The 23,819-nt window shown below is 47.4% G+C and overlaps 1 protein-coding gene across 1 annotated transcript in view; it reads left to right on the forward strand.

Annotated features, from left to right (window-relative positions):
• Positions 1-23,819, forward strand: part of LOC144159017 (nose resistant to fluoxetine protein 6-like) — a 35,486-nt gene that overhangs the window by 5,126 nt on the left and 6,541 nt on the right. Inside the window, exons 4-10 of the mRNA XM_077690249.1 lie at positions 3,703-3,798; positions 8,336-8,504; positions 10,048-10,127; positions 17,738-17,860; positions 18,094-18,214; positions 20,292-20,478; positions 21,916-22,058. Coding sequence (XP_077546375.1) covers positions 3,703-3,798; positions 8,336-8,504; positions 10,048-10,127; positions 17,738-17,860; positions 18,094-18,214; positions 20,292-20,478; positions 21,916-22,058 — 919 coding nt within the window. The remainder of the gene's footprint in view (positions 1-3,702; positions 3,799-8,335; positions 8,505-10,047; positions 10,128-17,737; positions 17,861-18,093; positions 18,215-20,291; positions 20,479-21,915; positions 22,059-23,819) is intronic.

Consider the following 23,819-nt stretch of genomic DNA (forward strand, 5'->3'; position numbering starts at 1 on the left):
CTTGCGCATGCGCAAGGTGCGCACATGGCCGCTACACGTGCCGTGGGTGGAGCGCACAGCAGCGCGAGAGGTCGCATGACGCTAACCCGTGGCATTCAGCGAGAACGCAGGGGGTAAACCCGCAGATTTGTTCGTTGTGTGCACCGTTTGTCTCCCCCGTCTCCGCGTGGGCTCGTAGCTCGTTCGGTAAGACAAACGGCTCTCACTCGGTTTCTCTATTCGTTCCAGGTTCTCCTGGTGGTGCCTGTAATTTATTTTATGTGTTCGCGGGAGTTTTCTGTTGACACCAACGGTCGCGACAGAACCCTTCGGGGGGTAGAGGTAAAAAGCTTCGCTTTAAAAAAATTGCAGAAATCCACAGAATTGTCTTCTAATGCGTAACATTCTTATGTCGCTTTTCTAAAGTGTGAGTTCTTTACAGCCAGATTTGGCTATGAAAAGCGAAAGACGCTGGGTTATTTTATTGTTCTCAAGTTTTTTTCGTTGCTTTTCGCCAGTGATGTAAATTTATACCATTATAGCGATTAAGGGCCTTTCATCGCAAATTATGTATTTTTCCGCAGATGCAAGGCGTAGGGTTGGGCAGGGTCGGTCCGTTTTCGCTATTTCTTATTCGAATCTAGGACGTTTTTGGGGATGATTTTTTTATTTAAACTTCAGTTTTTGTAGATGTGTAAGACGAGTATTTTTGTCAAGGAGAATTTTGTCACATCATTTTTGTGAAAAATTTATTTTTTTATTTTTTTATTTTTTGGTTTTTCGAAATTCTGTTTGACCAATTATCTCCCTTAACGCTATTATAACGATTAAATGTATTACTTCCGCCGCTTATGCAGTTTTGTTGAAATGCAGGCCGTTACACGGTTTGCTCATTTTCGCTTTTTTTTTTTTTCGTTTTACGAACATTCCTTTGCGGGCATTTTTTGCTTATTCCGCGTTTTTTGGAGGAGATGTATCAGATGCGTATTTTTTTACTTTGTGAGATCACTGTTGTGCAAATCTTATTTTTTCTCTATTTTTTTAGTTCTGTTTGACCAATTATCTCCATGCTCGCTATTATAACAATTAAATATGTTACTTTCGCCAATTATGCATTTTTGTGAGAATGCAGGGCTTTACACGGTCCTGGCTCACGGGTACTTGGCAAAAAATGCAACGCATTGAGAAATAATGCTCGTAATATATACGATGCCCTTTCCAAGTAGCGCTAAGTTTCGAGAACAGAACATCTAAATTTTGTAGGACCAAAGTGCCTGATAATCCTTTTGATACTGTTTTCATGGTTTAAAAATAAATTCATTAGATAAGATCAAATATAAATTTAGATTTTCAAACATCGAAGATTGCAGGTCTGTTTTTTTTTTTCAATGATATGTCCTGCGGCGTGCAGTGAAACGACGAATACAGTGTATATGATCAACAGAAATTCCTCCTTATTAGAATATTTTTCCCTGATTTGAATGGAGACGCATCGATCACGCAACCAGCCGTTTAATTAAGAGCATCATTATTCACATGACGTGTTTCTGTGCCCTTTTGCCTCAACCATTGCAACGCGTGCTCGAGTCCCCACTTTCACGCCAAGTAGACATCTAAATTGAGTCATATTGCGGAGTTGTTTCTAGTGTCATGAAATACCTCCAATTTAGGGCATCTTTACGGAGATTTCGACCATTTTACTTCTTCAGACTGCTCACACGCTCACGAATTAAAAAGAATCTGCGGTCGTTGTTCCTTTAAAGGGACCCTGCAACACTTTTTTCAACTTTTTTTTTGAAATCTTAAATGCTTGCAGAACGTAGTCACCCAACACGAACAGTACTTAGATTTGGGGGTCGCAAAGTACTTCAGCCAAAAATTACTGCTCTATGTCCATCTTGTAAACTCGCCCAAAATATTTTTCTCTCTTTCCCGGTCTTGACGTTCTTCGACCGCCCGAATTACGTCACTAAGGCCATGTAGCGGCTGTTGGCCGGTTTTCCTTCAGTTGCAGCAATGAACGCTTTCCGACAGCAACTTTAAAAATAAAGCCACAAAAACAAAGCAGAAACGGAAGGCGTATATCTGGTGCGACGATCAAATCATGCAGCGCCGCTTCGTGCTGGCAATAACTATAGCTTTCGCAGTGCTTCCAGACGCGAAGGAAAGAGTGAAAGCGTTTATCGAAAGTGTTGCCGGGTCCCTTTAAATAATGAAATTGTAAAAAAGTCATGAAGTTCTACTAGAGGACAAGAACAGTTACTAGCTGCCTCGATGGAAACTTGGAAGGTTCACTGTTCAAGGTTTGGTATTTGCCTTTAGGGGGGACAACCTGCATAATATGCGTTTGCAGGTGGGATAGGATGTTGACCTATGTACAGAGACGCAGCATACACTTTAAGAGAATCCCGTGGTTCAGCTTCACCGCAACGCCCTCGCTTGACCAATCCATGCCACCAACAAAGCGAATTCGGCGAGTGACGATGTCGAGCACATGGTTTGACTTGAACGCTCGGAATGCGCCGTGGCATCACGCAACGCAATCATGATGTTCTGCATTACGTAGTGCCGCAGCGCAGATAACATTTGTTTAGTTAAATGGTACGTTGCTGTCGTTCGCCGAATTCAAGTTTTAATCGCCATGGATTGGTGAATAAAGTGCTGTGTGGTGAAGTCGAACCGGAATTGCCTTGGAGGGTAGTTTCAAGCTCAAGACCTTGGTTTATTTACCTAAATGGAGCGTATTGTCTAGATAAACTAGCTGGAGACAAATTGTCGGAACACCTATGTGGGTGGCGTCTGGTTTCTCGTGGACGCAATAGGAAAAAAAAACTCCCTAAAATGAATTATTTAGCCGTGAAGTTCGGTTAAGACGATTTTTTAGGCATCATAGCAAACCTGGACTCTGATAGTGGTAAGACGTAGAACAGTGGTCGCCTAGTTAATAAATTGTAATCCGATTAATGAATTCAATGCAAAATTGCTTAATCAATCGAGTTAGCAGAAATTTTTTGTTGGTGATGCATAGAGAGGATCATGAAAATGACAGTAAATACGTACTGCACGTAGTAAATTACCTGCATATGGTTAACTGGTTGCACGTAAAGTAATGTTGGAAGTGAATGCAGAAACTTAAAAGAATTGAAGATTTCTTTAGCATACACCTTACGGCGGAAAAAACAATGAAGAAGGGCGACAATTTATCTTGTGCGCTGTTATGTCTGATGAAAGGGCTAGTGTAATGACAGTACTTTTATTCCTGCGGCGAAAATAACAACTTTATTGACTAGCATTATTTCATTTTAAGTCTGAGTATTCTGGCCCATACCAGCTGGACAGAATGTTTTGTACATTTTGAAAGGCCGAACTCCGCATAGGCGAACAGATTTTTTTCGATCCCAGTAACATCGGGCTCACGGTGTACTGTCAGTCAGCCCGGCGAGTCTGCTCCCCTAGCACGTGCTGGAACGAAAAATTCTTGCGTCTAACAAGGGAAATTCGGTGAATAACGATCCTCAGCCCAAGATTTGACTCAAAAATGGGGTTGGTGCTATGGTATATTAGTATGGCGTTCTCCTCCATGAGCAGTGCCACCACGCCAATCGCATTTTTGAGTCGAAATTGTACGCATCGCTTTGCCATTCGCCGTACATTCTACGTTCATCGCAGTTACCCTGTGTGTCTGACCATGCGTGTCTTTATTCTTTTCCCCAAACTTTGCAGTGGATTTCTAGTAGCTTTCGCAATGTTCAACGAAGTTAAAAAGAAGAAGCCTGCCTGGTTCTTGCTTCCGATTGCAGCAGTCACAAGGTACATTAGGTAAGTAAAGCAGCACGGGCACAGGCCCCGTGGGTGCTTTGTCCGTACGTACGTACGTACGTCACGACACAGCACCACCATCATCATTGCTTGCTCTTACTTAGGGCCACGTGACGAGCCAAATGTCTGTTTTACACTAGCTGATGTTGGCGAAAAACGGAAGGATAAGCAGTATTTCCGTCTCGCCTTCAATAAGGGACAGTGGCGGATTAAATATGCCGGTAATTACAACGACACGCCGCATACGTTGCCCCGCTTGAACAACAAGATCGTAATTCACCTCATCGTAAGGAATACATGGATTATTGGTGCAAGTAAAATAAACTCAAGTGGCCTAAATAAAACCACGACGGTACGCCATATGGCCCTCATTTTGATCGGCACGTTAAACATCAATGTGGTACTTTGCGATAGCGCTCGTGAAAGGTAGTGGTTTTTAAAGACGAGTCTTTCTTGGGCTACTTAAACCTAAAAATTTTGATCCTTCCATTCATCCGTCCGTCCGCCCGTCCGTCCATCCGTCCGTCCATCCGTCTGTCTGTCTGTCTGTCTGTCTGTCTGTCTGTCTGTCTGTCTGTCTGTCTGTCTGTCTGTCTGTCCCTCAATTTAGCCGCCTGGCCAAAAGTTACAAGAATTCTTGAACGAGACGTACTGTAGGCAAAACATTTCCAAACTACTAAATCTGGTGGCAATGTTGGCAACAATGCTCAACATTGTTGAGCAAAAAAAAAAGCATTAGACATTCTTGAGGCAAAAAATCAATACATAAGTGCCACTTGCGGTGCTCTCTAATTAAAATTACATGGCTGCTTGATTTTGCGATAGCAAAGAAATTACGTCTTGAAAAAAGATAGTGTGACCAAAAATACAAAAAGCGTTCGTGGCAAGCAGTGAGAGAGGGAGAAACTCTTTATTAAAGAGGAAAACGCAGAGAGGTTTGCCGACATGAGTTCGCCGACATGCTACTCTGCAGGGAAAGGAGGAGAGGGAAAAAAGGTAGTAGGTGTAGGTAAGAAGAGTAGCAGAAGAGAAAAAATTAAAAAAATACATTCCAGCTTCAGGGCATTGAGTTAAATGTTTCTTGAAATGGCGTGAAGACTGCAACGTCGTAGACACACCAATTTCCTGGAGAAAGTCGTATAGTGCAGACAGGACTTTGCGTTGAGCAGAGGGAGAGGGCCATGGTCCAAGTAATAGTCTCAGTGTCATTGGTCCAGGGTCGAGACAATCAATTCTATTCTGTAAGCGGCACCATGATTCGGCATAAGAACAGCACTCGAGTAATATATGTTCGACTGTTTCAGTTGAACCGCAATTATCGTAGTATGGGCTTGATGGCCTATACGATGTAGGTAGGAGTTTGTCAATGCCGAGTTGAGACGGAGCTTATGTAGTAACGTCTCCAGTCGGCGGGGCAGACGTTCCGGCAGCCTCATTCTAATACATGGATCTGTGTCATGTAAAATACCGTGATGGTACTCCGGCAGGCACCATAAACGGTTCCTTTCCGTCAAAGCTAGTGTCTTCGTAATTGTTGAGGCATCATGTTTCGTGAAGAAGACCTTACTGTTCCTCATTTGTAGGCCCTTGCGGGCAGCCTGATCCGCTTTCTCATGTCCCATGATGCCGCTGTGTCCCGCAATCCACTGGAGGGTTACCCGGTGCCCAGCGACGTATGCGCTGGGCATGTTCGTGAAAGCTGAAACAGCTGGCACGTTGCAGGCTTTGAAGAGCTGCTATTGAATCGCAGAAGATGGTCCAGTATGTTGGCGGCTGGCGTAGAAGTATCGTAGGGCGTCTCTAATCGCGTATAACTCTGCCGACGCGGGTGAAGTCGGTCGCTCAAGCCGATACGAGAATGCTTTGTCAGCTGATGGAATAAAAATTCCAGAAGAACTGCACTCAGGTGTTGCTGATCCATCTGTATAAACGTGAGTCGTTGCCGAATAAAGCCTGTTAATGTGGGCAAGAGTCACCTGGAGTAGACCAATTTGAGGCATATGCTTTTTCGAATCAATTCCAGGTATGAATGATTTTATTCGCACGGGCGTCAGAGTACAGGGTGGGAAGTTGCGTGGCATGGTCTGCGGGGCTTGAGTTGGAATGGAGACATTAAGGCTTTTAATGGTTTGCCCAAAGCTAGAATTGTGGTTTTGAAGAGCAAAATGGGACAAGAGATTGCTTTTTGTGTGTAGCCTGTGCCCAAAGTTAACGCGGAGCGTTTCTTGAAGCCGTAGTACGTCCAAGGGGAGACAACCGGCTTCAGCAATTGTCCCAGTACACGACGAGCCTTTAGGAAGTCCTGGTCGTTTTCTGAGACAGTTATTCCTCGCCGCCTCCAGTTGTCTTTTATTTGTTGGTGATAGCTGTTGCAGCACAGGCAGGCTATAGCGCAGCACTCCGTCAGCGTACGCCTTGAACAGCAAAACCATAGAGTGGCAATCACTCCCCCAGTGGCTGCCTGCAAGGTACCCGATAATTTGCGATGCTGTTGAAATTCTGGTCCGTAGCCTCTTCACTTCAGGGGCCCACGAGAGGTTTCGGTCTAATAGGATAGCAATATATCTTTGGTTCCGCGTACGTAGTGCAGAGGCCGGCCACCGAGGATTGAAGGATATCTATCCATCATTTGCGGGTGAATGCAATGGCGACGCTTTTTTTCTGAAAAAAAGATGAAGTTCTTTAGGCACTTGGTATGCAGATATTTTTGCGAGCGCCTTCTGTAGTTTGTTTTGCGTTACCCTCCGTGATCGTGATGCACTCCAAAAGCAGATGTCGTCCGCGTACAGAGTGATCTTGACGTTAAGGGGGTGAGTACGCGTTTCAGGTGTATGAGCGTGAGATTAAACAGTAAATGGCTCAATAGAGCTCCTTGAGGCACCCCTCTTTTTATTTCATAATATGATGCTGGGCCTTCTGCCGTGTAGATGAAGAGTTTTCGTCCCTCAAGATAGTTTGAGATCTATGAGTACAATCTTCCGCCGAGTCCAAGTGCAATAAGGGATGCTAGGATTGCATCGTGATAAACTGAGTCGAATGCTGATTTGACGTCTAGAAACACTGCAATTGGTACATGGACAAATTGTAGTCTACGGACGATACAAGGGCAATGATGTTGTCAATAGCCGATCTGTTTTGCCGAAACCCATTCATTTGAAGTGGATAGAGATTTTTTGGTTTCCATGTACCAAGTGACCCTTTTAAAAATAATCTTTTCCGTAATTTCCTAATTCAACTAAGCAGGGCTATCGGACGAAGGGAGTCGTAACGTGTCGGCGGTTTTCCTGGTTTTAAGACACAGGTAATTTTTGCGAGTTTCCAATCAGGGGGACGATGCCACGTAGCCACGCTGTATTATAATATTCTAGAATACGTATACGGGAGTGCTGAGGTGAATGAGAAATAGCCTCGTAAGTTATTCCGTCGTAGCCAGGAGAGGAACGTTTTTTGACGTCGGAAATCGCGGTGTTCAATTCCTCTATTGAGAATGGGAGGTCCAAGGAGGGTGAGCAGATGGCAGTGGAACGATGCCGTTGGGGTGTAAGCGCATCTGCGTAAACCAGGTTGCCGACAGGAGCTTGCCGTACTGTTCAGCTGCTTCCATCTGGGAAATGTCTACGTGCAGCGATAGCACGTTGAATGGGTGTAGCTGCGAGGTATTGTTGCGCATGCCCTTAACAACGCGCCAAATGTGCGTCGACGGTTTGTGGACATCTAAATTTGCGCAGAAGTCTTGCCATCGCTGCCTGCGTAACTTTTTCAAATGTCATCTCACATGTTTCTGTGCCTTGCGAGCTTCTTGCAGGACTTCTAAAGCTCTGGTGCGTCGCGCCTTCCGCTCTGCGCGCCTGCGGATCGCTAGTGAACGCGGGAAAATTGAATTGTCTTGAGCAAATTAACCTCCATTGTGTTTATCGTGGGAGGGGCGATACGGGAGGGGGCGAGCGTGAGAGATGGGCGGGAAAGAGAAGAGAGTCATATACGTGGCAGAGGCGGGGGAAGACTATCGTGTTTCGACGACATTTTAAGCGAATTTAGCAGTTGTGCGGCCAATTTTCTTACGAATCCAATGTGTACTGGCCAAATAAGTAAACTATTTTTTGTATTATCATGCATTGACTGTAACGCCACCATCCATCTAAACCGGGGCTCGAGGATAGCAAGTTCTGGTGTGTGGGCTGTTGGGTGTCGATGTAAAAACAGGTTGCCCAGAGCACGCATTTGTGGTATCAGTTGCACTGCAGTGTTTCCACTTTTGAAGTTAGGCTACGCCTGGGCTATGAGGCGTGCCGCAGTAAAGGGCTCGGGATTAATTTTAACTACCCGGCGATCTTTAACGTGCGTCTAAATCTCGACACACAGGCGTTTTTTTTTTTTTTTTTTTTTTTTTTTTCTTTTCGCCCCCACCGAAAAGCGGCCGCCGCGGCCGGGCATCGAACGCTCTTTCTTGGGCTCAGCAGCACAACGCCTTCGCCACTGAGCCGCGGAGGCGGGTTTCGATCTTTCCAGCTCGTCTGATGGCGTCCCACGAACGCAGGCTGACGGTTCCCGCCATGTTTCTCGTGGGAGTGTCGTTCGTCTACCCGCTGCTCGTCTCGGGCCCACTGGTGGACGACGTAGTCGAGTACCTGATCAACAACGTGTGCCGCCGTAACTGGTGGCATGTTCTGACACACGTGTCAAACCTGCGGAGCCCGGTGGACGTGGTACGTTCTCCAAAAGTGAAGCCACTCGCTGCACACATTCGTCCATTCGTGCCAACTGGGCTGCTTGGGTACGGCGCGTCAGAGAGCCGCTGCAGAAATGAAAAACAAAAAAAGTTTTAATTCAATACTTTGAACTACGGACTACAGACACATATCGGTGACGAGCATGTGCTGCAAAATCCTTGAGAATATTATTTACTCGAACATATTTCATCATTTGCAGGTAAATAATTTCTTTATAAACTACCAACATGGTTTCAGAGCTGGGCATTCATGCACAGCCCAATTAGTATAATTCTGTCATTTTTTTTTTCTTCATTCAATTGTGGTACTCAAATTGATAGCGTATTTTGAGGGAGTCGTACAGAGAAGAATCTTGCGATAGAGCAGTTTTTTTTTCGGAAAGGAAATTACGGTTATTTTAAGCTTCCTACCACTAAAGAAGCAGCAGCAGAAGCACTTTGATCAACAATTAAAAAAAATGTATGGATTATTACCAGTTTGACTGTGCGATCTAGGTTACGTAGTAATGCATGGTCAAAAAGAACACGTTTGTGTTCCTTCAGCAGAAGTTTCGACCATTTATAGGAAAAAGAAAACGTTTGCCGCGTGTCCTCCTGCCAGTCGCCGACATGTATAATGCCGACGGCAGTCATACCTAAGAACGACACGTACTATTATGAGCAATATGAAAGGGAACACAGGAACGCGCAGAAAACACCCTCAGACCCAGATATGAGTGATACGCAGCGGCCGCCGTCCGAAACACAGTGGAAAGGGGGACGCTGTTCCAACAACTGTTCCCATTCCCGCCGTGCGTCTTATCGGCTGTCCGACGATACCGTATTATCGGTGAAATGACGTAACCTGCGGCTTTGTAGAAATGTCAGCGTGGTGGGAGTGCCAACAGTTAGTGGAAGAGCGCCCTCCTTTCCCCCTTCGTTTTTCACAGCGCCATCCGCGTATCGGTCCGAGTCTGTTTCGAGGCTGTTTGCCACGCGTTCCTGTGTTCCCTTTCATATTGCTCATAATAGTACATACACACGCACACTTTTATTTTGACTGTTGTGATATTGAAACTGCCTCTTATTAACTAATATACTCAAGGTGTATATCCAAGTGATGGGGCGTATATCTCTAGGTCAAAATTATGTTTTCAACGGCGTACGACTGGTGGTTACCGCGTGCTGACAGCACACACACGGGGCCGTTCGTTTCCAACACCTCGTGCTACAGAGCGCCTCGCGCTTTAAAGACACGAGGAGTCTCGGGAGTTCCTCTTGTCGGGCTTGAAGAATACACGGAACTCTAGCCATTTTGAAGAATACATGGAACTCTAGGCTATTTTGCGAGAGGCAAGACGGGATAATTTCACCTAGTTACTGAAATAATGAGCCGTATCTTTCTCAGTAGCCACAGTTGTTGGTGAAGACAAAGGGAAAACGACAGGATACACCTGATTTGATGGTGAAGACACGTCTTGTATGCACTTAGCTATCAAAGACCTTTATTTACGTGAGTGAACGTCCTCTCCCTGTTTCAGTGCCTGCCTACGCTGTGGTACATTGCCTGTGACTACCAGCTTTTCTTGGCGACCCTGCTGCTGGTGTTCCTTCTCGCCAAGTGAGTTCGGGCTCTATGCTGTCGCGTTTACAGGTTTGTCGGGCCTTGCAAGACCAGTCGAAATTATCTCGCCCGAGCCTTGTACTTGCACACATGGCCGCAGCACAAGGTAGTCTGCACTTCATCGTACAACTTCGCAATCTTTTTAAAAAGTTTTAAGCGAAGGGGTGACATCTGGCAGTCAGGTAAGGAGTTTCAAGCAAAGGTGTTGTTTCCAGCAGATTTCTTTTCTTATGGGAAGTAGCATCGTTTCATGAAGACAGCCATTCTGAAACGACAGTACATCCAACAAACTCACTGCTGTTGCAACCGTGAGTCACATCCGTCCTTTTACCTAAAGTTGTCTATGACAAGGAGGACTAAAATAAAACGAACAAAGATAACACAAACAACGTTTTAAATGCGAATGCATTTATTAGCCGGGGGTTGTCTTGCTCCGTTGGCCGGCGTGCGCCTGCATTCCTCCAGCGCGAGCGCACGTGAGCGCGCGCCTCGTAGCTCTGCCTTCGTCGTCGTCGTCGTCGTGCCGGGGGTTGTCTTGCTCCGTTGGCCGGCGTGCGCCTGCATTCCTCCAGCGCGAGCGCACGTGAGCGCGCGCCTCGTAGTTCTGCCTTCGTCGTCGTCGTCGTCGTAAATGCGAATGCATTTCTTAGTCGGGGGTTGTCGTGCTCCGTCGGCGTGCGCCCGCAGGTGTTATCTCTCCGCGCTCCTCCTCGCCCCTAGCAACAGCTGTGGCGCGCCTAGCAACCGGAGCAGGTGGTAGCTCGGGCGGGAGTAGCGGAGGGCAAGGGGAGAGGACACGCCCGAGGGAACTTGATATCGCACGCCGTTGCCACGTCTCCCGTTCGAGACACGTCTCCGTACAAGGACTTGTACACCCTTGCCTACACCGGAGACGGAGTCTTTGTGGTGACCGTGTACCTCGCACCCGAGGTTACGTTCACACTCTCGTCATTAATTACGCCATTACTCGCAACACACTCATCGGTGCACCCAATGCATTCGCATTTCTGCACGATTCCCTTCGGGGAGGTGCGGGGGAATTTTTTTAGTACATGCGATAGGGGAAAATAGCCATTCATACTTCAGTCATAGCAATACATCAGCCGTGGAAACTTCTGACAGTTGAAATTTCCTAAGAAATCTGGAGGATATTAGCTGTGAAAAATGACTCTTTAGAGCTACTACAACCATTTTCACATACATTACAATGCTGGGGAAACATGCGAATATCAGTAACTACACGCAGTCAAGTAGCTAGCTATCTATGAAGTTTTCAACAAAAACTTGTAGTGTATTAAAAACTGTAAAATTGCAATAAAAAGTGCGTTAAAATGTCTGACTGGAGAAGTTATTGTTCCAGGATTACCTAAATTCAAAATTTCTCAGCAAAGATGCATCGCCAATATCAAACTCGCATACTTGAATTTTCTATTGAAGTTCGTCTCACTCGTGGATGAGTCTCACGCTTGTGTGAACGCATGAAAGCAATCTAATTAAAAACCATACCAATTAAAATTCTGAATAAGTATGGACGCCGAACGAAGAAGTTTTCTTCCTGTCTGTTGTTTTTGTCTTCTTCGCTCATGTTATTACCTACATGTACATTATAAGCGTAAACATACTTTGCTAATTCGGCAACTAGTGGGCTTCAATTACTCCTGTACACGCCTCAATACATGTCTCCAATACCCGCTTTTAAAGCGTAAGCCACAACGCATTCCCTATAGGTGCATTTTAAGTTAACTGGAGCCAAGAACCGGCCGTGGTGCAGGGGAAGGGAAGCATGTTGGGTTTGCATTCTATAAGCTCCGGCTCCACATCGCAGCCCAAATTCACGCCGCCGAAAAGCGCAGGCAGTGTAGAAAAAAACTGTATGGACACAGTTCATCTTTCTTTTATCTTATATTAATGGTTGTGGCTGTCCGTACAGCCAGTGGCTGCAGGGTCAGCCACCGTAGCTCCTGCAGCTCTTCTCCTCGTTGTAAGCAGGCCTCTCATTTGAGGCGGCGGATTTCGGGCCCCCTTGTTAACACGGGTATACACGAGGTGAACAGGCTCATGGATGCTCCAGCTCCCGACCATATTCTAAGACGATCCCGTAGTTCAGCTGCACCACAACGCACTTGATTGGCATATACATGCAGCCAACAATGAAATTTCGGCGAATGACGGTGCCGAGCATATGATTTGACTTAAAAGTTCGGCCTGCGCTGTGACAACACGCAATGCAAGCATGACGACTGCCTGCATTGCGCAGTGCCACAGCGCAGATCAGATACTCGAGTCCTGCCTCCCAACTTATCCCACCGACAAGATGCTCAAGGAAATCTATCGCATTTAGTAGCGCCCCTTCCTCCCTATGGTCGCGTCTCAGTGCCGGAGTAAAGGCTACACTTTCTGCTTTCTTTCTTTCTTTTTTTTTTTTTTTTTTGCGCAACGACGCCGAAATTGCGCGTTCAAGTGGAAGGCTGTTTCGGTGGGACCGCTTCGGTAGGAGAAGCTGTGGGCGTAGACCTGCGCGGCCTGGACTTTCATTTAGAAGGTCGCCAGCTCGGTCAGTGCCAGGTTCCCGAAGGCTTCCGGACTGAAGCTCCTACTTCAGGCGTCTTCCAGTTATGATACGAGTAGGTGAACGGCATTCTTAAAACATCATGATCACTCGTTCTTCACGGCCACTTTCATTGTTGTTTGTCCGCGCTGATGTTATCTTGTTGGCGTGTATTTAAACGCCCTTTCCTACAGCAAACGTTCAGTTGGCAGACAGCACTGGCTAGAGCCATGTCTGCGTCTTCCGCCGTTGACGGCCTCGGTAAGCGCGCAAAGAGCGGCAATTCCGCAACACCAGAGGAAGCCTCCGGAAGACCATGCATTCCTCCGCCCGCAACGGGGCACGATAGTGCGGCAAAGTGCGGCGTGTCTCCCCATCATACGTAATGCGCGTATGCTCCGAGATAATTATTTCACTTCGCGGCTGCATCTCCAGCGGTGTCCGTATGAAATGCCGGTGGCACATCTCGAGGTAAACTCCCGAAACAAGCATGATTTCGCACTGTCCGTGGCTAAAGTATACGCCGCTATTCGATATTTAAAAAGGAGTAGCTCAAAATCTCAAACAAGAAACAAAAAGGCGGTATGGGGTAAGTATTTGTACGGCCCCGCTTTTCTCTTGTAAGCAGGGCCGGCCGTCGCGTAACGAGGCAGGCCGCCCGCACCCACAAATGTTGCACGGCGCCTGTGGCCGACGGGCCAGGGCGGCGGAGAAAGGAGACGCAGACGCAGTGCTGGCCATCGTTCGTAGAGACACGATAGTCGCTCCGAAAGGTTTGCGTGGGCAAGTGCGTTGGAGAACAGGTGGGAACTTTGCACGTCCAGTGAAGTTCTCGATCCTTCGGCACTCCTCAATAAATGAAGGCGGAACGTCTCCTCACGTCCCCTTCACTCTTTCTTGTCGCAGATAATGCGTTTAGCTAACGAGAAATCAGTGTTTGGTCAAACATAGGCGTTCGACCACTCTCAACCTTGAAAAGAAAAAAAAAATGTGCGGCGGGTTGCCGCACCAAAATGTCGGCCGTCTTTTCGGGACGCCTTACCCATACAAGTGCATTCTCAGCATGAGCAATTATACTTAAAATGTTTACCAGACATTTTTCCCGCTTGACAGCAGGTGAGAGTTGTGCAAGCAATGAATAGAGCCAGCGACATCGCGAGCGCTTTAGTAGCAACGAGGGCCCGCTCACGACTACATCTTCTTTTAATGGGAAGCATAAGATGGATAGGGTTCCGTAATTTTTCCTTACTCTTCATCGCGAATGACCTGCATGCAAACAGCGGCTGTAACTCTTGCCTTATTCGAAACTTTCCTACAAACTATTATATGACAATAGCCGCTAAGACCGCTCTATCGTTACTCCGAGTGGCATTTACTTGTCGTAATTAGTTCACGGTGAAGTTGTAAACGTGACAAAATTTACATCTGCCGTCAATACGTGGGCTGATGTTCATATGGGTGGGAAACACACAGCCCCGACTCCGTCTGCTAAATTAAACCTATAGACCTCCCAGGTTTCATTAAATAATCACGAAGACATTGTAACCGCCATTACCAAATGACAAGAAAATTGAATACGTGTACATTTTCTAACCGTGTATGTGATGTGTATTTTATACGGCTTTTCGTTGGTCATCAACCTTCCCGCTTTACAGAGGGCACGGAAAGGGGGGAGGGGGTAATTACCTAATTAGCCTTAGGCGGGTAGCAAAGTATGTCCCACTGAATGTCATCTTTGCTAGGCGATGCGAATGCGTGTGTTCTGAGTCATATATAACGCGAAAGAAGAAAAGGGCGCAAAGTGTAAAGTAGTAGCAGTAACAAACGTTTATTGGAACAAAAGAAAATTGGAAGAGGGTGCTGGTGAAGCGTCCCTAGTCCAGGATGCCTCTTGACCGGGCCGACTGGATGGCCCGAGAAACCAAGGCCCTCTGGCGGGCCGGGTCCGGGCTGGTCAGCTCATTCTCCCACTGCTCCGGGGTGGAGAAGGGTAGTGGGTGAGGGGGGTGGGGTAGAATGTGGTGAGCGGCCGGGGTGTCCTATTGTTGGCATTGACATGGGTAGATAGTGGATGTGATCTGGTGCACGATGACGTGATTGTAGTAGGTACGTGTGTGAAGGCGACGAAATATGATGACTTGCTGGTTGGTAATTAGGGTCAGGTGTGGAGAGGGGTAGACGCGTCCAGTAAGACAGGAGGGCGTTGTAACTTGTACGTATTATCGAGTGGAATTTGGAGGTCGGAGGCGTTCGTGCTAGGTGGTGGAATCACTTGGTCATCGGTGGGGAATGCCCGGGAGAGCATAGCTCGGGCTTCGGCGTGGGCCGCTTCATTCCACGGAAAGCCGAAGTGACCACGAGTCCAGATTATCGAGCTGGTAGTCTCGTCGGGTAGACGTTACGTGAAAGGAATGGCCTTGAGTGGGCCTGTCTGGAAGAGACGACATGCCTGCTGCCAGTCAGAGACTATAGGGATGTGGGGAAGGTTGTGGCTGCATGCGAATGAGATCGCTAGAGCTTCTGATTAGTGTGCGTGGTTGCAGCCGTGGCCATTTGGCCGACGTGATTGAGGGTGATCAAAGGTGTGCTTCGAACGCAGGAGTCATAGGCCACGTCAGTGAAGCGAACCTGGGGGTCGTGAGATAGCGGGTCCGCACTTCCCGGCGGCTTTGGTTGAAGGTGGTATGTATATGGAGAGGGGTAGGGGAGACGTGGATGCTGTTCTTGAGGGCAGTTTGGAGTCGTCGTGGTCGGTCTTGATTTGGCGGCGTAGGGTAGCCGAGCGAGTGGAGAATGGTTTGGCCAGTTGGCGTGAACGGGAGTCGTTGTAGTTGGGGGATTCTCTGAGCCTCCATTAGCTCTCCAAGGACGTTGTGTAGTCCCAGTTTTAGTTCGTGGACATGTAGATGGGAGCCCGACAGCACTTTTGTAGGCATTACGAATGAGGGCTAATATTTTTGCGGTTTCTTGCATTGGAAGTTTTGGGTACGCGTGGAGTATGATTTTACTGATAAGGAGAGCTTGTTTCGGGGACATCGTAGAACATAGAGCGCTGAACTTTACTCGACGACCACAGCATAAAAGGAAAAAGGACACACGAAACGGAAGATGCGCTCTATGCTCTGTGGTGTCTCTATGCGCTCTATGCGTTCTATGCGCTCTGCGTTCTATGTTCTATGATGTATAGATACCAACTAGCCCAACACCAAGCTTTATTCAAGTCGTTTCGGAGTCTTTGAGGCCATGATGTCGGCAGCGGATTCTACGGAAAATATGGGTCAGGCGAGTAGTGGAGGTCTGGAGTTGCGGAAGGAGCGCTGTGCCCGTGCCGTCCCGGTGGAAAGGGACGCCGAGGAGGCGGAGGATGGTCACCGAGGGTTCGACTTGTATGGATACTTGAGGATCAGGAGTGGGATAAAGAGCACGGCCACCTGATTGGGCCCACAAAGGGGGCTGATTTGGCGGCTTCACAGGTGAGGCCCCTGGGACGCAGGTGTTTACGGGCGTCTTGCTGTTCTCCACTGGAACCAGATGGGGTCAAGAAAGTGGTGCCGTCGGCGTAGATAGCGTGCTTCAGGTTGGGCATTTTGTTCACAAGGGTGGGGAGTTCGAGTAGTGCAATATTAAAAAGCAGAAGGGGGTGAGGGGGGGGGGGGGGAGTAACCGATCTTTGGTGCGTGCCGTTAAGGCGCGTGTTGATGATGGGCAAGGTCAAGAGCCCGACCTTGGTAGTAGCCATGCGATCGCGTAGAAACGCTGCAACGTAGTTAAAGGTGCGATAGCCGCAATGGATGACGATGACGTTGTCTAGCATTGCTTGGTGGGTAACGCTGTCGAAATCGCCTTTTGCGCCGAGTGCGAGGGGACGGTGCGTGATGTGGCGCGGCTGAGGTGGTCAAGCACCTGCTCCTTAAATTGTGAGAGAATGCCCTGCGTGGACAGTTTGGGGTGAAAACCAAACATGGTAAGTGGCCAGAGGTGTTCTTCTTCGGCGTAGTCAGTGAGGCGGTGATGTTCAAGACGTTCGAACTCTTCCCCATTGCATGAGATAAGGGCGACCGGGCGTAGCGGCGTCAGCTGAATGGGTTTGTGGGCTTTCGGGATTAAGGTCCTGCAACTCTTCAGCACCCACTGGACGAAGGGCACCCTCCCAGAATAGCAGTGGCACCACTCGCAAAATGCAATGGGTGAAGGTAATAGGAGAGGACATGCGCTCGTTCGGCAATTGAACACTCGTGCTTTTGCAGTCACTACATCACAGGGAGTGCTTAGGTGTCCTCGCCAATTCTTGATGTAAAATTTCCTCATCCAAATATTTCAAGTTTTCTAATTCGGGTTTAGCGAGCCAAAAAATATACTTCTGGGCTCTGGGGAGTGCAGAAGTAAAGGGCTACGGATTAATTCCGAACACCTGGGATTTATCAACACAGACCGAAATCTCGTGCAGGTAGGCGTTTATGTACTGCATCTCAATAAAAAAGTGCAGTTGCCTCGTACTGTGACCACTGTATAACACCACGCTGCATATGTGAAAAGCAGCTCGGGCAGCCTACATATGCCTTCGGTGAGTTTTTGTTTTTTGTTTTTTCTCCAACAAATCAATGGAGTTGCTTAACACCAGCGTTCAGCGCACCAAAGTCTTTCGCGTTCACCGTCGGTTGTCCTTAATGTTTTGCGGCAGTGAAAGCGCTGCAGATACTCGACCGCGGTGCCCGCAGGTTGCCCCGTCAAATAATGGCAGGTTTACAAAACAAGGAGCTGAGTAAAGTTTCTTGGAGCAGTCAGAGTTATTTGGTTGACCAGCTGTCGAGGGCCTCAGGCCCTTAGTACACGGAGCGCTGTTTCTTGACGGCTTGTCTTGCCCAGTCCACCGGATGTTGTTGGGGATTGAGGTTTGAGCTGCTCTGCCGATACTTTCCACTGCTCTATGAACAAGAAATTTTAACAAGAAATGGGAGAGTGAAAATGTATCATTCAGGCTAGCCTGTTCCTGGTGGTGCAAACTCCCGCTAAGGTGCGCTCCTTGAGGTGCCCGCCCACCCTGCTTTCGCCCTCGCAGAAAGCCTCTCCTGGGTGGGCTGATCTTGACTGCCGTTGCGCTGGGCGCCTGCGTTGCTGTCGGGGTCCAGCATTACGTCAACGCCTACGAGCCTCTGCCTTACACACACATCAGCAACATTGAGTGAGTGGTTGACGCATTGATTGATTGATTGATTGATTGATTGATTGATTGATTGATTGATTGATTGATTGATTGATTGATTGATTGATTGATTGATTGATTGATTGATTGATTGATTGATTGATTGATTGATTGATTGATTGATGACCATTAGCCAATCAGCAGTTAAGCTCAGCATGCCGCACTGTTATAAGCGCTCACACTGACCGGTTGTTCTTTTGATTTCCCTGTAGCCTCTTCTTTGAAGGACACGCTGCTATGTATCTGAGGCCAACGGGACACTTGACTCCCTTCGTGGCCGGAATACTCACAGCCTTTTGCTTCCACAAGTACAGCTACATCAGGTTTGGAAAGGTACGCACCTGTTCAGCAGACAATTAAAAGAAAGAAATACGACTCAGGTGTTTTAAGCTTGGCATTCCTTCCAACGTTTTTAACTTTTGCATTGGGAAACCGATTCCGCGTTGGGCCGCATCTTTCAAACAATCGTTTGCATATTGCGAGAAAGAAACAAGGGTAAAAAATTGATCTATCTTCGCAAGTTTCACAAAATATTTTTTTATTATATCTTACAAGAATACGCGAGCGCATCTATGAATTTCAAGTCCGAAAAATGTTTCTTTTTTAATTCTTTTTATTTAGAAAAAACGCTAACAAAAAGCATTCATTCAATTTTATTTTGAAAGCGATAAAGAAACAAATTACAAGGGTAAGCCAAGGTTTCAGTTTTATCAAGGTTTAAGGCAGAAACTTCTCTGAGAATACAGCTGAACTTTTCAGCATAAATGTGAAAGCTACCTTAGGGTATAGTGATACCCTTTCTGAACCACCATATCAGTAAAATATGTCAAAAACACACCGAGCTTCATGGCGATGCCATTCAGCGTGCTAGACCAGCGTACTAGACCAGAAACCGTACTGTAATACAGTTTGTTGCTTTTGCTTAAAATACAGTGTGTCATTTTTCGTCTGGAAAGTTCTTATTTGCAGTTTGTTTTTGAGCATTTTTCACGGCATTACTGTTTGCAGTGACTGGGCCACGGGGGCTTGGATTCTCCTACATGCCCATTATTCCTCCTTTCCTTTCCTTATCTAGCACTGTATGAGTTGCCTCCGCGTATTACATTAAGAACAGCCACTGGAACCTGAACCTGGAAACTCTTGACACTAGGATTCAGACGAGCGAGGATAGCTTAGCTGCGATAGAGGAGCTCTCGGGCGTTAAATGGGACGCCATGGACTCTGAAGCGAGGCAAGGAACGGGTGAGGGCTTTAAGGCGTTGAATTTAGGGCATATGCTGTCTAACGAGGGCTTAAACAAAAGACGGAGCTCAGGCAGGACACTTAATTCACAAAGAGATATAGCAGGGAATATTCGGGGCAAAATTATACAACATTCTCTATAAGGGGCGCGGCAGTTGTTATCAAGCTCAATAGTGGGAGATAGTACAAGCCTATGTACGCACTATCACCTAATTACGCAGATGAGGCTGTTGACGCTTCCTACGAGGATGACGATTCGGCAGTGAATCAGCTGAACGCTCAGCCCGCGGAGACTTCAACGCGCAAGCAGGCAGGTGAGCCTGCAGTGGGAAACTTTGGCAGGTAGCCGGAATAGCCGAGGTGATGTACATTTACATCCATCTGCAACACACTTGTCTGTAACACTCGAGTGGCGTGCCGCGGGCTACACGGGCAATCTTCGCTGTCACAGTTGTGTGCGTCAAATAAAATGTCTTCTACCAGGTACGCGGTGCCATGACGTTTACATCTGCGCGATAGAATCGGCGTCAAGTTAATTTTTTCGAATTTTCATCACTAAAATTGCCTGCGCGTTACAATCGGGGGAGTGTTACAATCATGCAAATACGGTACTTTCTATCTGAAGTTCGCGCTGACCTGCACTAACGCAGCCAACAGTGCACCTCGAGTTCTCATCGTGTTTTCATCGTGGTCTGCATTTCAGGCTTCTTCCATTTAAAACATGGAGCGACGTACTATGCCTGTTTTCACCAGGCAAGCGGGTAAGTACAGCGTGTGTAAAGAACTTCAGGCATCATCTAGGTTATCTGGGGCCAGCCTCACTGTATAACAAGTTATGACAAAAGAAGTACGTTTGATTACTGCAGCTGAGAAAATGCCTTTAACGACATTCAAAGCACCTTCTTGAAGATAAATGAGTTTTCTGTCGCGTGTTGAAGGAGCACCACTACACTCTGACCACGCGCGCTGCCGTTGAAAGCCCTGCGCATGCAAGTCGAGGGGCCGGTCATGAGCATTGATGTTAGAGAGGAAGCCCTTTCAGATCTTACTAGCTATCGGTGCGCCGTCCCATATTATTTCTCCCGGTGCCGCAAACCTCACACAAATAATGGTGTTGCCTGAAGCTCTTTAAGACCTAGGAGGACGCCTGCCACGCAATCCCGCGCAGGTGTCCTACGCCCTCGGCTGGCTGTTGAGCGTGATTACCGCACTGGTGGTGCTGTACGCGGTATTCGACTGGAACCACCGAGGTTCGTACGTGCAGGCCTGGGTCTCTGCCTATGCCGGGCTGCACCGGCTGGCGTGGGCGCTGGCCGTCTGTTGGGTCATTTTCGTCTGCGCCACAGGACAGGCTGGTACGTGGACCGCATGGGACCTGCTTGCTGCCTTCTCTTTCCTCGTCAGTGATTTCAGAGGGAAGCTTTTGAAGACTCTGCGCAAACGTACTTTGTGACTGGTGTAACTGAGCTTCATTTCGTAACATCTTGCCCACTAACATCAGGTGCTTTTGGTTAGCCTGCCTTAGCTACAAAGCAAGCACGTAGCAGTTTCATCGGCAAAATTTTTGCGCATTATTTTACCGCCCAATGTAATTAAGTCGGCTATAACGTACAGGTGGATAGAACTCTTGTCAGAGGCTCACATTTTGGCCTGTTTACAAATGGCCTAATGCTTGGTGTCACCGAGAACATACGGTATTTCCTGCGAATAATTTGGCCCGGAATATAAACCACGCAAAAATTTTAACTGCAAATCCTGTAGCAGTTAGCGTCGATGTTTGTGCCGTACCCGCAGACTCGCACAAACCTCCGAGAGGACAGCGACGTACGAATTCATGGGCTGGGCCTTCCAACGAGGTCGACGTGTTTATCTCCTCTCAAGGGAACAATTTCGGCGCGCAGTAATTGTTTTTTTTTAAACAAAATCCCGAAAGAAGAACATTCATAGTAAAATGCCCACTACGGGCTAAAAGAAAGACATACCAGCCAGTACTGCAGTCGCATCGTCGGTTGTGCTCAGGCGAAAACACAGCGGTGTGTTGTCCGTGAACGAAGCGCAACACGCAGAGGGGATAAATTTAAAACTGCTAACTCGCTAGTATTGTGGAGTCGCTTTTGAGTTGGACGTGAGGGGAACAATTCGATGATCTGTTCGTTAATAAAACACAAAGGCAACGTCAAAACATACACATCGTGGTAACATTCTCTAGAACGTGCGTCACGACGTTTCGCATCTGACCGCCTGATTTCGCTGACAATCATTATGTCATTTCAGTGAACATCATAGTGGCACTAAAATCATTGAGCGCTTTTTCGTGGTCATTCTGAGCCGTTCGCGTCTGCCGTGCTCATCAGGCGTTCGTGAAAACGACGTCATTGCCGCCCACCGGCAACGACGACGGAGGCAGCAAAAAGCGAGCACCCGTATGCAGCTGGAATCGGGCGCAGCAACGACAGTAGCAGGGAAAGGAGGAAGCATGCCGGTGGGCTCACCGAAAGTGACGGTACGACGGAGAAGAAAGGCAGGATACGTAATTTTAGCACGCGCTGCACCTGCGCAGTGGGGTTGTTATCCACGGTCAGGGCTCGTACGATTAAAACATATTTTATAAGTGATGATGCTTTTCTATTTACCTTTAATTTTGTAAGCTTGACAACTGTCATGGGTTCCGTGTTCAGCGTGCAAGAGCTCATTATGCGCGTGCGTGCTCAGTGTCCTCTCTGTAGAGTATTGGAAACACATTTTTCTTGTGCCGCCCTTTGTATCAATCTGTCCACGCCTTTTCCACGCAGAGTTGGCGAACCGGCTGCTCTCGCTGAATTTGTTCGTGCCGCTGAGCCGGCTCACGTACTGCGGCTACCTGGTTCAAATGCTCGTCATCTCCACTAGACTGGTCACCCTGAGGCATTCGACGCACTATACGCACTGGTCCATGGTATGTTTATGCCTATACCCGCCGCGGTGGCTCAGTGGCTGAGGCGTTGTGCTGCTGAGCACGAGGACGCGGGTTCGATTCCCGGCCGCGGCGGCCGCTTTTCTGATGGAGGCGAACAGCAAAAACGGCCGTATGTACGAGATTTCGGCGCACGTTAAAGATCTCCAGGTGGTCAAAATTAACCTGGAGCTCTCCACTACGGCGCGCCTCATCGCCTGCTTTGCGTCGACGCGTTAAACCATACAATCAATCGGTAGGTGTATGTCTGCCTTTTTCCGTTGGTGAATTCACGTTCTGCCGCTTTTGAAAGCTCCCTTCTTACGCAGCGTGGTATGGATGGGGCAGCATATTGCTTTCCAGCAGTGCCTGCCCGCCACGGGGCCTTTCTGACAGTAAAAACGCACAAGTGTGCATGCAGGTTGTCACTAGAGCCGGGAACGTGGACTGTGTGATAAAATAAGGAAATAAAAATACTAGTACATCTCTCTAGTCACATGAAGAGGGCCTAATTGACAAAATTCCGTAAGACGGACTTGTGTGTACCGAATCAGTATACTGTGTAAATTCCCTTAAACAGATTTAAAACTAGCTCCTTTCCGCTTCATACAATATTCACACTCGTCATACATGAGTCCGAACGCCTGATGGAAGTTCCATACAGGTATATCTTATGGGGTCGCCTTACTCGCTCAGCCTGGCAAGCGGGCTTCGCCTAGCGGCTCCCGCGAGAAAAAGATAGCGGGCGAAAGGGTTCGGGCGAAAACAGAGATCGGGACTCTACCAAACACATTTATTGAATAACTAAAACGTACAAAAACACACTGACTAGCTCTGATTCCGCTTACATAAAAAATAGAAAGGTCAGTCAGGCTTCCCGGGCTGGGGATACTCCAACAAAGAACAAAGGGACCCTGGTCGACGCAGCGGGGATGGCCTACTTCTGCCTCCTTCGGTGGTCCGAACCCGAGAGAGCGTCCCCTCGGGTTTTTTTGCGGAAAAACAGAAGCCTACCACCACCCCCACTTCCTCCGCTCCATCGACGGACAGCAGCGCGCCCCCGCGTGCTACGCGGCGCACGGGAAAACGAAGCAGCCGTGTCTTGCCTCCCGCCGCTCATGCACGCCGCGACACCCGTCGCGAGAGCGGGACCGCTTTGGGGGAATACGGGAATAATAGAGCATTCCCACAATCTCTATCGCTTCTTCCTCAATGTCACATGATTTTTCCATCCCTGTATCACGCAAAAAAAGACAATTACCTTATTCGGCGCTTCAAGTAGCCGAATAGCACTGACAATAAGAAGTGCATCTTTGAATCTTTCATATATACATACATACATACCTACAAACATACATATATATATATATATATATATATATATATATATATATATATATTTATATATATATATATATATATATATATATATATATATATATATATATATATATATATATATATATATATATATATATAGCAGAACAGAGAAAGATACGGGACGAGGGACTCAGTAAGGACACATATCAAGGTTGCAGTCGTCATTGCCAGTGCTATTCGGCTGTTTCCGAGATATTTAATAGTGCCGAATGACGTGTGTTTGTCATGTTTCTTTATTACAGTGGTAAATAGGCGAAAATATAAGTCGAGAAAAAAATATAAACTTGTAAATATAAACCCCCCGGTAAAAGTCGAGAGGGGAGCCGCTGCGGGATAGCGTAATTGGTTAACGCACCGCATGCGTTATGCGGAGATGTGGGTTCG

The sequence above is a fragment of the Haemaphysalis longicornis genome, unplaced genomic scaffold, assembly GCF_048455015.1.
Source record: "Haemaphysalis longicornis isolate Haplotype H1 unplaced genomic scaffold, Haemaphysalis longicornis Haplotype H1 scaffold_1, whole genome shotgun sequence".
Classification (NCBI taxonomy): Eukaryota; Metazoa; Arthropoda; class Arachnida; order Ixodida; family Ixodidae; genus Haemaphysalis; species Haemaphysalis longicornis.